Source organism: Apteryx rowi, unplaced genomic scaffold (assembly GCF_003343035.1).
Source record: "Apteryx rowi isolate R43461 unplaced genomic scaffold, aptRow1 scaffold_131, whole genome shotgun sequence".
Lineage (NCBI taxonomy): Eukaryota > Metazoa > Chordata > Aves > Apterygiformes > Apterygidae > Apteryx > Apteryx rowi.
This window is the reverse complement of record NW_020447542.1, coordinates 1,129,877-1,143,518: the sequence shown is the minus strand read 5'-3', so window position 1 is coordinate 1,143,518 and position 13,642 is coordinate 1,129,877. Positions and strand designations below refer to the sequence as shown.

General features: G+C 36.7%; 2 protein-coding genes across 10 annotated transcripts in view; one reads left to right on the top strand and one right to left on the bottom strand.

Moving 5' to 3' along the window:
• Window positions 1-5,119: 5,119 nt before the first annotated feature.
• SREK1IP1 (SREK1 interacting protein 1) lies at window positions 5,120-13,237 on the bottom strand. Of its 2 annotated transcripts, XM_026056450.1 has the most exons (5): window positions 13,155-13,237; window positions 11,818-11,865; window positions 10,073-10,213; window positions 7,373-7,451; window positions 5,120-5,941 (listed from the first exon to the last, which is right to left on the bottom strand). In XM_026056450.1, exons 1-5 carry the CDS (start codon window positions 13,165-13,167, stop codon window positions 5,752-5,754), a joined length of 471 nt encoding a protein of 156 aa, XP_025912235.1. In that variant the 5' UTR covers window positions 13,168-13,237; the 3' UTR covers window positions 5,120-5,751. The 2 variants fall into 2 exon arrangements, with proteins under 2 accessions (XP_025912235.1, XP_025912234.1); XM_026056449.1 differs by lacking the exon at window positions 13,155-13,237 and having other exon boundaries at window positions 11,818-11,899.
• A 300-nt stretch (window positions 13,238-13,537) lies between these two features.
• CWC27 (CWC27 spliceosome associated protein homolog) overlaps window positions 13,538-13,642 on the top strand; it is a 114,494-nt gene continuing 114,389 nt past the window's right edge. For all 8 annotated transcript variants that reach the window (XR_003252001.1, XM_026056442.1, XM_026056443.1 and 5 more), the window contains exon 1: window positions 13,538-13,618. Coding sequence is in view for 7 of the 8 variants with exons in the window: in XM_026056442.1 (XP_025912227.1) it covers window positions 13,577-13,618 (42 nt within the window). In the remaining variant the exon portion in view is untranslated. The remainder of the gene's footprint in view (window positions 13,619-13,642) is intronic.

Sequence of the window (13,642 nt, the reverse complement as noted above, 5' to 3'; positions counted from 1 at the left end):
CAATTTGAGCTCTTCTCTCAGTGGGTGTTTTGTTTTGATTTTCCTTGTTTAAACACACAATCTCCCAAACCTTGTTTTCAGAGACTCAAGCCAAAGAGTTTGTCTGATTTGATAAGAGAACAGATGTCTGGTGTTCAATCTATAATTTTATGTCCTAAAATCTGATATCTTGTTTGGATGATTTAAGAAAAAAWATATATATATATATTTGTATTTTTACATATATACACACACACATATATATATAAAATACTATCCTATTGTATGGTCTTGGTTTTTAATACTAGCCTTTTGGCATGATAGCTCTTAGAACATCCTGCTATAATTAGGTACCTGGAATTTGATTTCTTGCCCAGGTATGTGTTAATGAGCTGGTGTCATCCCACTTACTGTTGATATGTCACTGCTTCCTTTACACTATTTATTTTGTAAATGACCATAGTTTTTGCAAAACTTACATTGGTATTTTACATCACTCAGTTACTTTTCATATAGTAAGATGCTATAATTGCAGAAATGAAAACATATGCTTCTGTCTGAAAAACATAATGGCTTTGGTTTTGTATAACTGCAGTTTTTATACAGCTGTTTTGATTATGGCATATAGATTATTTAGATTGTTTCTCCTTTCTTCTGTTATTAATAATGGGAAAAAACTTTTTGCTTTACTTATAAAAATATATTCCTGACTTCCTCATCCACCTAGAGACTTTAAAGATAGAAAGACTAAAATGCTAGAGGTTTTTCTTGATTCCCAAGCATGACAGTATTCGGTTTAGAGGGAGTAGAAATAAAAAACAGGAGCTTTGACTGGCATTTCAACTTTCCACTTCGAAAACTGTTGTAGCTGACAGCAATCTTACCAAAAGAGGGTGGAATATGGGAGGAAGAGTAATCTATTCTGAGCAAGTTATTAAAGAGGTTTCCAAGTTTCTTCCCTTGTATCTGGTCTTTCTGACACTGATATTGCAAAGAAACAAGAATGTTCTTATTAACTAGGGAGATACTGAGATTGATTCTTAAAATGGTCGGAAGTTATTCACGTATGAAATTCTGCAAGAGAAGAATTCTGAGAGCTTTTGATTTACTCCAAAATTACATTGAAGGCATATACCTTTCAGTGGCTTTGGTTTAGATTCCATTCATTTCATATGAATTGTCTGACTTGTAGGAAGATAGGCTTGTTGTAAAATACAGTTTCTAGGCTATTTTTAAAAAGCGTTCTTCAATAATAAATGTGTAATAAAATTTTAGTAATTTACAATAAGAATTCCACTTAAGCTAGCTATGATGCTGGGTTTTTATTATTATTATTTTTAAATCAGCCCTAAGCTGACACATAGCCAAATATATTCTTAGAGCACAGACAGCAGAGAATTTCTGTGTTAGGACAGTTCTTGTGGAAAGCAGACTAAAAGCAGATTTTGCTCCCAGCTTTGTATGGATAGGTTTGTTTACTGGTTAATGACTTTGCTTTAAATTCTTTCATTACTTTTTTTCCCCTACCCTATCTTGATAAAGACTGTACAATATGAGGCATCGATTTCTATGTAGATAAATACTGTGGTTCGTGAACTTTATCTTCAGAATATTACTGGATACTGTTGTCTCAGCAGTTTGGGATTGGGGATCCATAGAGATGACTTATAGCTACTTTTGGCTTCCTCACACAGGAAAGTTTCAAGTGTACTGGGACAGAGGGATGCTAAGGCAAAATTCATGTCCTGTTTCTTATAGCTCAGTTTAATTCTTTGTTGAAATGTTCTGATGGCCAAAAGTCTGCCAGGATATTTTATAAATGATCACACTGTGTTAAAGCCTTAGGGATATTTATATAAAATACAGATAAATAAGAATTAATCATTCCCGTCAATTTTTAAGGAGTACCGTTTACTTTTTCAGTGGGTGTAACACTAGCAAAGTCTAAATAGAAAAAGACTACTGCAGATTATTGTTCAAAAACCTCCCTGCCAGTCTGAAGTGTATCCAAATTAAGATATGTTATGCAAACGTGGAAATTATATTTCTCTACATACATAAAAAAGTACATACACTTTACATCATAAATTAGTGTTTCTCACAGTGTCTCATGTGCTGCAGAGAATAGTGAAACTATTTTTGTGCTATGAATGTGTATTTTGTCTATTTGTAAGATAATAGCTTAATTCAGTTTTGATTAAAAAAAAAATTCTCAGAGTGAATCCAGCCATTGGCATATTTTATACCACAGAATTTGTCCCCCAGCCAGTAACTGGATTGCAGAAGATATGCACATTTTCCTCTTGTTAACTGGGTAGAAGACTGAAGGAAACACTAGGCATCTGCTTTGTTTCCTGCTGCCTATTGATAGATGTTGGTTTGCATTCAGGAGCTTATTTGTAAGGAGTATGGAGGTTGTTTACCCTTCATTATTCTATCTTTTGGATCTACTCTTGTCTTTATTTCATTTCTTGATCTTGCCCCACATACCAGGACTGCTCATATGTGTTATTTTTGTATTTCTTTCTGAAAATATGTTTCATCCTGTAACTGAGTTCTACTGACAAGAGAAGACAGTCCATATTCTGTAATTGGCAGCACTTTCACCTCGTAAGATCTTTGATGCTTGTTTGGGCGTAAGCATGCAATTAATATCATGGAACTGTGAAAAAGTAGCAGTTATATCAGGCATTGCCCTTGAAAATGTGATATGTGAAAACTGAAGCTAATAACACTTGATAGGAGTGAAGAAATGATTGAGTTTTAAAATCAAAAGTCTTGTTTTGATATCTAAACCTGCTGAATGTCACTTCTTTTTCTGAAACCAGAGTAGGCATTTGGGTTCAGGCTGGGACTCAGGTGAAACTATGTCATTTGTTACAATGCATCAGACTCACTAAAAGTTATGGCTAAATCAAACAAGAAAAACAATAAAATACAGATTTTTATATCACTTTTTAAAGATTTGCAAACATTAATTTGGCAGAGAACTGTTCGTTGCAGCACTTCCTTCATACAGCATTTAACATACCTCCAATCTTGAGCACCTTACTTCTGTGGCAAAGTTTACTGACTTTAATGTACATCTTTATCAATAAAATGGGAATATGGCCTGAATAAGCTGATATGTGATATTATTTCTGCTGTTACATAAATATGTGAATTGACAGAATAGTGGTATTTAAATTGTTCATATTATAAAAGCCTTTTTCTAATATGAAAATATGTATGCTATTGACAAGTGGTAAAACCTGAACTTTGAAATTCATGCCTTAGGCTTTTGTACAAAATATCATTATAACTAGAATTGCTATAATGTTACATGAAAGGTAATTGCACTATCATTTAGGTAGGTAATCTTTTGATTTCAACAATTAGAGCTAAAATCTAAAATGGCTATTTAAAACTACACAGAAACATGAAGAGCACTACTAAAGTTTATACCAATTACTTTCTGAACTTTAAGCCCCCACCCCTTCTCTTTGTCACTAAAAGATAATTTAAGAGCCAAATTATACTGATACATACAGGTATACTAATCCTAATAAGGTTTGGCCAATAAACTCTTCAGTCATACTGGTATATAGTCATTCTGCTATGTAAAGCTTAGTAGAACTCTTCAGTTCCTTGTTTTCAGATGAAGCATCTGAAGCCTTCAAAATCAAGCAAGGTACAAACTCCCATTCTCCAGACAGGCCTACATAAGATCATGGGAGAATTACACAGGAGCTCTGAATTCCCCTAACATCAATAACCCTTCCAATACCATTAAGTAAGGAGCATTTGGGGGGGGGGGGAATGCACTGAGTTGCATGTTAATTTGTGGCTTGATTAAATATTTCCTTTGGCTTAAGTAGCCCACAACTCCTCTGTTGCCTGCTACAGAATGACTGGCTTAGAGAACGAATCCAGTTAAAAATAAACAATGTTTTTTACCTGCTCTGCAGCTCCACTAATAGCCACAGCAACACGAAGAAGACTAGAATGAACAGGGTGACAGAAGCTGTTAAATTAGTACTGCAGAAAGAGACGTTCATTATACTATTCCTTCTCTGTCTTATGTACAGGCATCAGCTAATTAAGGAGTCTAATCTTTATTCAGTTGTATTATTCAAGCCCATCTCAAGAAATCATGGTGATAACATTAAAAATTAGAGGTTAGATCAAAGAAAAAGAACAGATGCAAGGACTCTTGCCATCCTCTACTGAGAGACCTACTTAGAAGGTTGCAGGTTATTTTCCTTTGTTCTGCAGCTTCCATGAGTGTTTCATTGTTTGATGTTCACTATCACAGCCCAACAGCAGAAGTAGCATTGCCTAATAATTAGGATACTGGCCTGGGAAATACAAGTTTGAAAGAAGGAATTAGACCTAGGTATCCCACTTTCAGGCCAAATGCACTAAAGCACCATAGAACTTTTTGTACTGACTCAATGCTTTATCCCACTTCAAAAAATACAAGCAGTGGGTTTCATTCTTAAGAAAGCTTAGATGTTACTCTCCCTCATCTTTTGACCCCTGTGAGGTTTAAACAACAGCTGTATCCCTAGCTGCTCAGGTGGAAGCGGTTCCATGCCTAACCAAAAAACAAAACCCCAGGCAGGAAGGGAATTCTCAAGAAACTGTAAATACAGGCACTTTGAGGTTTAGGCATCCCAAGAATAGGATCATACATTCAAGTTGAGCAGATTTTAGGTGTCTCAGTCTTTTTTGAATCTGTACCCTATCCTGGTGCAAGATAATTGGACACTGTGGCATCTAGTTCTTACAAAATTTTGACATGCTTACCCTAACTCCCCGATAGCAAATGGTAAATTTTGTTACCAACTTCAACAGGATAGACTGTTCAATTTACACAAGTGGAAAAAAAAGTTTTCAATGGGGGGGGGTGTTAGAATGAATGCACACCTCAAGATTCTTGTCAAGTGTTGGTCTTTGAGTTTGCTCTGTTTAGACTTGTGTAGGCATTAATCACCACATACTGTATTAATACAGCACTTACTTATTGTAAACAATCTTGCTTCATAGGTTTTTAGTGTTAAGAAGTGGCATTTTATATCTATCTTACAAAGATGAAGTAGCTGTAACTGCAAAAGAACAGAACCTAGACAGAACAAAAGGACTGTGAAAGCTCCATAGGTTCTGTTTGCTTTTGTTTATTTTCAGCTTGCTCACACAGTGATCCTGCCAAAAGAACGTGTATTTGTGTATTTCAAAATTATTATTAGATCAATTTTAGAAGATTATTTTGAAGGAGTAGTCTCCATCAGGTCCTTATCTCCTGTTCTTTCCCTCTCCCAACCCCCCAAACTATTCCTCATTTGCACTTATTGCGTAGTGTATATAGGTAGAAAGTGTTATGCAAAACATTTATTTAAAAAATAAAAGAACAGAAAGCCTTATTTAAATTTGCAAATTTGATTTAACAGTTCCAATGCAAAGCATATTTGTCTGAACCTTTCTACACAATTACTTGCAAACTGAAGTTTGCCATATCCTAGTATAAATTATAAAAAGTAATCAAAACTGAACTAAGAGTCAAAAACAAGTCCAACTTGCATGGTTGGGTAGTAATAAACTTGAAATAAGAGTAGATTTTTTCCAAATCGTCCATTTAATAATCTGAAGCACTGATATTTGCAAATATATTTTTTTGAAGAAATCTATATGTATCATTTTAAAACAACAACACTGCAAAGCATAAGTAGGTTATATTTTGAAGGAAAAGCATTCTAGTCTCTATGGAAGTGGAAGCAAAAACAAGTCAGCACCTCAGTCGCTACTAGAACTGTCTGAACTATCAGAAGATGTACTTTTTTCCTTTCTTCTCTTCTTTTTCTCCTTTTTCTGATGTTTTCCTTTCTTAGATTTATTCTTTTTTTCTTTTTTCTTTTCTTTTTTTTGTGATTTTTGTTTTTTTGATTTTGGCTTATCCTCTTCAGTTGCACTTGATGAGGAAGATCTAGTGGAAGAAATACAGATTGACAACGAATCAGAGGAGGAAAAATGAACCAGTATCTATATAATATCACAAGTTTAATTTGGTATAGAATTCATACAGTAGTACCCACCGGAAAGCTTATAACCATCTCAGTCTATATATTCAACTGAACAATGACTTTTCTAATTAGATGACCTTGGCGGAAAAGCAGTACGTTTATAATACTGAATAATTCACAATGAAATAGGCAAGTTGTGTGTTTTTCAACCTTAACAGAAACACTCAGAGTACAGACCTCAAGAAAACAGGGTGAAAGCATGACAATAAAAACACTACAAGTAATGCCTTCAGACAAATCTTAATGTGTCTCATATAAAAAAGTTAAGAGAAACAGGTATGACCAAGTTAAATGCTCTTGCAGCTCATAACATTTGTCTCTAACAGAGTGATGAGGGAAGAGATTGTATACATACAAGAATTAAGATGACAATAAAAGGAAAGTCCTGCTTATTTTACTCAAGAGTGCAGTTTTATGGTATTGTTTACAAGATTAACTATTATTTGCATGTAAAGACTGCAGCAAGCAGTCCAACTCCTCTGTACTGTCTTTATAAGTACAGGTTAGAGTTACACTATGTAAATAAGGAAGGGGAAAAATGCCTATGTGACCAGGGTTAAATCCTGTTTCTGTACACTTATTTTGTTTCTGAATAATGTGTTATTGTGGCATCCAAAGAGATTACACATTTCCTGGCTCTCAGTGCAGTTCCTAGGAGATTATCTCATCCATAGTCCTAACAGCCAATCAGTGGATAGTCTCATCTAAAAATCAGTCAGCAGGACAAAATTTGGATTCACAATAAATTTGTGTATTATGACTTTTTTTGAAACAGGAGTAACAATTTTTTGAGCTTCTAAAGCAACAGGAGTGTGAGAACTCAGCATGTTTTAAGTAAATGTGCAAAAATGCTTTCCTACTGACAGTTATATGTCACTCAACAAGGGAGGGAGGAGCAATGGAGGATCTTAGGGTCCGTGAACTCCAGAGGAGCCCCTCCATGTGGCTAAGCTGGGGATCTCAGGGCTGCCAACCACAGAGCTCTGCTGACTTGTTCTGGTTCTACTTTTCCCACCACATCCTGGGACCCCTCAGTGGGGGGTCATCAGTCAGAGCACTGCTATTTCAGAACTGCAGGCCTTCAGAACTTCCATGCCTTGCTAGATTTTCAAGACCTTCATGGTCCTAACGCTACAGCAGAAAGCCTGGTGACATTACCACCCTTCAAAAAACCAGGCAAGTTCTCACTGGAAAACAGGAAACTTTTCAAACCAAAGATGTACTTGGCAAAACATACTGGATCAAAAGAAACAATGTTTTTTGGAAGAAAAAAACAACATGGAATATTTCTAAAGTTCTGTTTTGAAATTAAATTAGGTGTGTGAAAGGGTTACCTTTTCCGTGCTCTCTTTAATTTTGTTTTTTCTTTGTTTTTTCTTTTTTGTTTCTTTTTTTCTTCTTCCTCATTTAAATCTGTGGATAAAAAGTTAGTTTACAAAATATTTCAGTTCTGAACTAAGATTAGCATTAGAAGAATGGTTTCAGCAACAGCATAAAATTAGCATAAAATCCTTGTTAAAAGTTTTTCTTTTCCTTCCCTAGTAAATTAATTTCAAAAATATTTTGCAGAGCAGCAGAACTTGTTATATCACTTACATTCCAGGGACTTTTATTTAAAGATTGAGAATGAAGAAATACCTGTAAAACATAGCAAAATTTGTGACTTTTCCTTCACATTTACATCAGCTTCAGGTTTCCATATCTATTATTCTGTATTTTTAAGACTTGCACAAGTCTGAAAACAGGTCATGTAACTAGAATGTACCAAATAATAAAAAAGTATATTCCCTCAGGCTTACCTGAATTACTTGCACACAACCTTATTTCACATGCAAATAGCAAATAGTTAAGTCATAACTAAGATAAATTTAAATTAACTGTCAATATACTGTCTGTGAAAATTGCTAGAAAAGTCACTCCCACTCTGGCCTATCCCCAGTTTCCACATGCAGTTGAAAAAAAAAAAAAAAAAAAAAAAAAAAAAAAAAAAAAAAAAAAAAAAAAAAAAAAAAAAAAAAAAACGGACAGCTAGAAAGCTCCTACTGTTACGGTAAAGATGCAGTTATGGCTAAAGAGAAACATCTGCAAAGACACCACCAATAGAGCTTTATCAAGACGACACTTTGAGGTTGAATGAATTCTATAAAGAAAAAGAAAACCTTCAGAGACTGAACTAACAATGTGACAACAATATTCAAATATTCAAACAGTACAGAGTTCCATAAACACTAAGTATTGCCTGTACTTTCATGGAAAAGACATCTTTAGGTACCTTAATATCTGACACTCTGAATTATGTTATTGAGGGACAGTTAGCATAGCAAGCATATAAACAAAACATAACTAAATCTTCTACCATTACAGACTTTCTTGTCAATTACCTTTATAACTTTAAGTTTGTGAAATAACATTGCTTCACCAACTCATTTTTATGAGTTGCTTTAAAAAATTAACTAGATATTTGTCCAAAACAGCCTCATTAAAATCCAAAAGGCTAGGTTTGAAGACATAGAGGATTTCCTACATCAGAACTGATTCTTCTACTTAGCAATGATTTAGGAGCTGCTGGAGTGGGATGGAAGAGATGACAAATAGTTTCTTCTGTCCAGAAAGGCGAATTTGCCAGTAAATAGGTGACTAGAAGTCAGGCTTCTGCCATGAACTGTCCTCTAAGCAAACCTGCCACCCTCCTTCCTCTTTCCACCATCCAGAAACAGAGCTCAGGAAAACTCTAGCTTTATTAAGGCTAGAGATCACTTTGGCAGTTACAATTGTATGTTTGTTTCAAAGCCAGTAGGAACACAGTTACCAATACAAACTCAATGTAAAAGAAACATTCAGGTTCAGATAGGAGAATGTTGTTACTTATTTTCTTATAAGTGCCCTGAGGTTTACCAAAACAGGGAACAGGAAGGCAAGATTAAAAGCAAAAGGGGAAAAAAAACATTCCTGAAATGTCTAAATGAGTTAAAGATACAGATGGCCTTAAACTACACATAGCAGTCACATGTTGAGAAAGAAAATAAAATAGACAAGAATATCACAAGATCCAGTAAAGAGCTGTTTTTCCTGCAGATATCCATCTTTAATTTGTTTAGGGACCAAGAAAAAAGGCCCTACATTCAAAAGTGTATAATAAATGGGAACAAGTTTTTCCAAGGAGACTTGTTCCAGGAAAGGACTGTTGCAGATCCAATTCAGCAGTGTGACATACAGACTATGCATTTCTTCTAAAGCGTTATAGCAAAATATGGGGGTCTCTCTATCCTTTCTTCTTCCTAAATGGTGTTTTGGGTAGGAACTGAATGTAAAGTCTGGAACATGAGAGCAACAGATCAAAATGTGATGTTTCAAGCATGTGGAAAAAAAAATTAAGAAAATTCATTTTAGATTGGTACACTTAAAACATGCTATGGTGGAACAACCTCCTCTTCGTATTTAGGGGAGGGCCTTTTCAGAGTCCAAATTCAAATGAACTCAGGTACCTGGTAACTAATTAACCCACCTATTCTCTCTGACACACAGCTGATGTTCAAACCTTCCACACAGGGAACAGTATATCTCCAAATATGAAAGTTCAAATTCAATCACTAGCTCTTTCAGTCAAAATGCTACTTAGAAACTGGAGAGAAACTCACTTTTCTTATTTGTCATTAACAGTTACCATCAACTTTAGGATGTTTAAACCATATGCAATAATCAACAGATTAACTGAGAACATCCACATCATTTTCTTCTAAGCAGCTGCTTATTACCATTCTTACAGTCTTTTGTATTTAAGAGCTCCTTTTGAGATGTTCCAAATGGGTATATTAATAATTTCCTACAAAAGGAATTAATTATAGTAAAAAAGACTTAGGTGTATCAAACCTCTAAAGACTGATCATATGAAGTAAAATCCTTCTTTTAAAGCACTGATTAAAAGAACTAATAGTAATTCTCAGAAAGGATAAAATGATCATTCCAGTACTTCAGAAGACCATTATGTGATTTACTCTTAAAAGAAGAAAAAAAAAACACAACAACAAACATACTCTTTTTTTCACGCAGAGCTTGCAATCTTTGTAGTTCTTCTTCCTCACTGTCTTCACTACTAGTGCTGCTGACATCTAAAACAATATCTCTTTGGGGATCCACTCGGAGGAAGTTTCGGCATTCAAATGTCAGGTGACCAGCTGAACAAAACAAATTTTCAGAAAGAAAAGTTATAAATTACCAAATAATATCAGAAGCTAAGGAACATGCATTTTAGTATTATTCAGTTTGGTAAGTGAAAAGGTGAGACTGCGATCTATGAATGGGAAGTGAGAAAGTTTACTTTGAAAAAGTATTGAAGAACCTTGAGAAGCTGTGCAAAGGTATCCCATTTAATGGTGCTTTATGACCTCCCTTCATATTTCTGTAAATTTAAAGATTTTGTCCAACCTTTGCTTTCTATTTTTTAATGGTCTCAGATCCTTTCCTGAAGAAGCATTTAAAAGCAAGGAGTGAAATATTTAATATAACACACTTGCTCTAGTTTTTTACTCTTTCTCTCTCCCTCTAGCAAAATACAAGAATTTTATTCCCTTATTAGATATAATTTATCTTTAGTAACTGGTACATAATACTGACCAAACTACTACCTGACTAGTATTTTTAGTTTTCTAAGTTATGTCTCAATAATCATGACCAGAGATAGAAACCTCGCAGCTGTATATACCTATTGGAACATTACAGAAAAATAAAACAAACTGAAGATATGGTTTGGGAGAGACTATGCTAAAAATACAGGAAATTCAAGTAGCAACTGAAACAAACTCAGCTGCTTCATATCAAAAAACCTACATCCTGAAGACAGAGCTTTTAGGAAGATAAATACAGCATGAGTGACTTTACAAGTTTTCTCGCCTTCCAGAAAGCTGCTATTTCACCTACAAATCAATCACTGCAGATATCCATGTTCCCTTGGAAGAACTGGTACATATAAGCAACTCATTGACAAAATTTTTTGGAGGCAAAGTCTACAGTGAAAGAAGCAAGTTTTCCTTCACCCCACATAATGCTCATAAATATATAACTTAAATCCCTGTATTACAGGTTCAACACAATTTACTGCAAAACAGCGGGGGGTTTTCCCTCATTGTTCAAAAAATAAGCCTTAGCGATTACAAAATTTAATTCTACACTAGGACAGATCCATGTTCAGCAGGAGTAGCCACAGATATGCTTTTATGATGACAGCATAATGCAAAGCATGAGCTAAGTACTAACTAGAGAACTTGCAAGTAAAAAAAAAACAAAAAAACTGTTTCTTGAAATATAGACTGCATGAAGAAGATTTTCTTAGCATAGAAGGTCATAAAAATTTTAAACTATTTTTCATTTCAAAACATGCATTGGACATAAGCAGACATTTCTGCTCAAGTTAAGTTCTGCAGAGAGACTGCTACAACAGCTCAGAAGCAGCACGATGTTCTATTCATCTCAGTAAGTACTAAGCTAGATATCAAGAAACTTGAATTTAAAGGTCTTTAATTGCATGCAAATGAAACATATATGAATACAGTAGCATATTGTTTTCACAGAGAAACTCAGGGGTTTTTGAAAGCAGTAATAAGTGTGAGGACCAGAAAATGAGTAGGAAAAAAGAAAAACAAATACGGTAACTTAAACTGAGAAATATCTGGGCAATGAGGGAGGAAACTTGTTTTCGCCTCTCCAAAAGGCAGTTCAAACATCATAAATTGAAGAAAACACTGTATCATATGCATCTTCATATAGCTTGCTACAGACTTACGGTAGCCACATTTCTTGCAGCCCGCTCTGATGTTATCCTTATTTCCACCTGAAAGAGAAAATTCCATCAATTAGGTGTTATGAAACAGAACTCAAAGCTTTTTTTAAATCTGACTTGACGATGTCAATGCACAGATAGGAATGAGCGTTCCTTTCAGAATACTAAGATCACTAAGATCTCAGACTGTTTGTCACCAGGAAGACTGACACAAATGTAAAGAAAAGCAAAACAAACTGCATTTCTAAGGTCACTTTTCTGCATAGTATTCTATCAGAACAAGTTTGGCTAATATAAACTGGTATGGATCGTTCAGCTTCACATAACTTATTGTCAAATCCTCAGTTGATTTTTTCTGCTCTTATAACTTTAATAATTATTCCACTTCTCTGAAAACTTATGCATTTGTTTAGTTATAGTATGGACATGTTAATAGTCCCCAAACATTCCAATGATCCATAACTGTGCACCACGATGGTACTTATAAATTCTTGCAGTGTGTGCCTGTTCACAGGCAGTGCCTGGAAATTCTGAGGTGATGTATATTTTAATTGCAAGAACTGTCTAAGAAAGCAATTAAAAGAGAAATAAATAATAATTCCTGAAAAAAAGACAAAAAGATAGAAATAATAATAATAATAAAATCCGGCCAAACAAATCCATCTTGAACTCAGGCAACAAACCACCAGCATATGAAGAATGAATGGGTGCAAGAAAGGAGACAGAGAATAAAGTGAAGAGAATAAAGGAAAGGACAGTAGATATTTTGCAGGAAGGAGGACCGGAACAGTGCAAGTTTTGGGAAAAACAAACACTTTCTATATCTCTGTGAGCTCACAGTTAACTGTTAACAGATGTAGTAAAACAGGACTCAGGAGAAATCCCAGAAACCAAAGAAAAACGGACCAATTTTTAAATCAGCTAAGCCTATTCATAATGGAAGTCACAACTAAATTTCCATTACCTGACGCCCCTAAAGTTTCCCTGTCTCTCTTGCTCTTAGAACTAGGACCGTTTTAGAAAATCAGCTTTCTAAACCAGAGCAATGTTTCTCTACCTGCAGCCCCTATGATGTTAGGAGATGCACCACAAACCGTTTCTCACATAAAAGGCACCCACAAACGCACCTAAGTGAGCAAAAAGATGCGGAAGAAAAGGGCAGTAAATAAAAATCCTCCCCAGCTATACACTCCCACCACCCTCCCCTCCCACGCTTCCCACCGCGACACAGTCGCATGCCGCCGCCGCGGTTCGGCGCGTGCTTTTCTGCAACGCGGAGCGCCGCGCCCCTTCCCAGCGCTCCGCTCCGCGGCCGGCCGCCGCCCCCTCCTCCTCCTCACCCGGCAGAGCCATGGAGCCTCCCGCGGTCGCGGCCCGCTCCAGCCGGCCCGGCCTGCAGCAGCGGCTCTCCCCGCCGGAAGGCTTTGCGCGGCGCACCCAGGACCGTGCCACTCGCAGGGAGGACGGGGCCGTCCCCGTGCCGGGCGGGAGCAAAGGAGCGGGACGCGAGGTTTCGGGAGAAGCTTCCAGGCGTTGCTGAGGCGGAGGCGGTACTCATCGACGCGCGGGGCGGCTTTGGCCGGGGACTCATCCCTTTCGCCTTCCCCCCGGCTTGGGCAGCCGCCTCCCCGCCTCGCTGGGCCGGGTAGGAGCGCCCAAGATGGCGGGAGGCTCGCGGCGGTAGCGCGGCTTTGTAGGCGAGGCGCAGCCGCGCGGCGCGCCCGGGCGGCTGGCGAAGTCCCGGGACGCCCCTCTCCCGACCATGAGCAACATCTACATCCAGGAGCCTCCCACCAACGGCAAGGTGAGGCCTGCCGCGCCGGGCGGG

What these genes read in the sequence shown, in the direction of transcription:
- SREK1IP1 (XM_026056449.1), bottom strand. Translation starts at nt 11,884, where the DNA reads ATGGAATTTTCTCTTTCAGGTGGAAATAAGGATAACATCAGAGCGGGC. An exon ending in CTGCAAGAAATGTGGCTACC is followed by an intron (nt 10,214 to 11,817) that starts GTAAGTCTGTAG and finishes TGTTTTGTTCAG; the next exon opens with CTGGTCACCTGACATTTGAA. An exon ending in AGCTCTGCGTGAAAAAAAGA is followed by an intron (nt 7,452 to 10,072) that starts GTATGTTTGTTG and finishes TTTTATCCACAG; the next exon opens with ATTTAAATGAGGAAGAAGAA.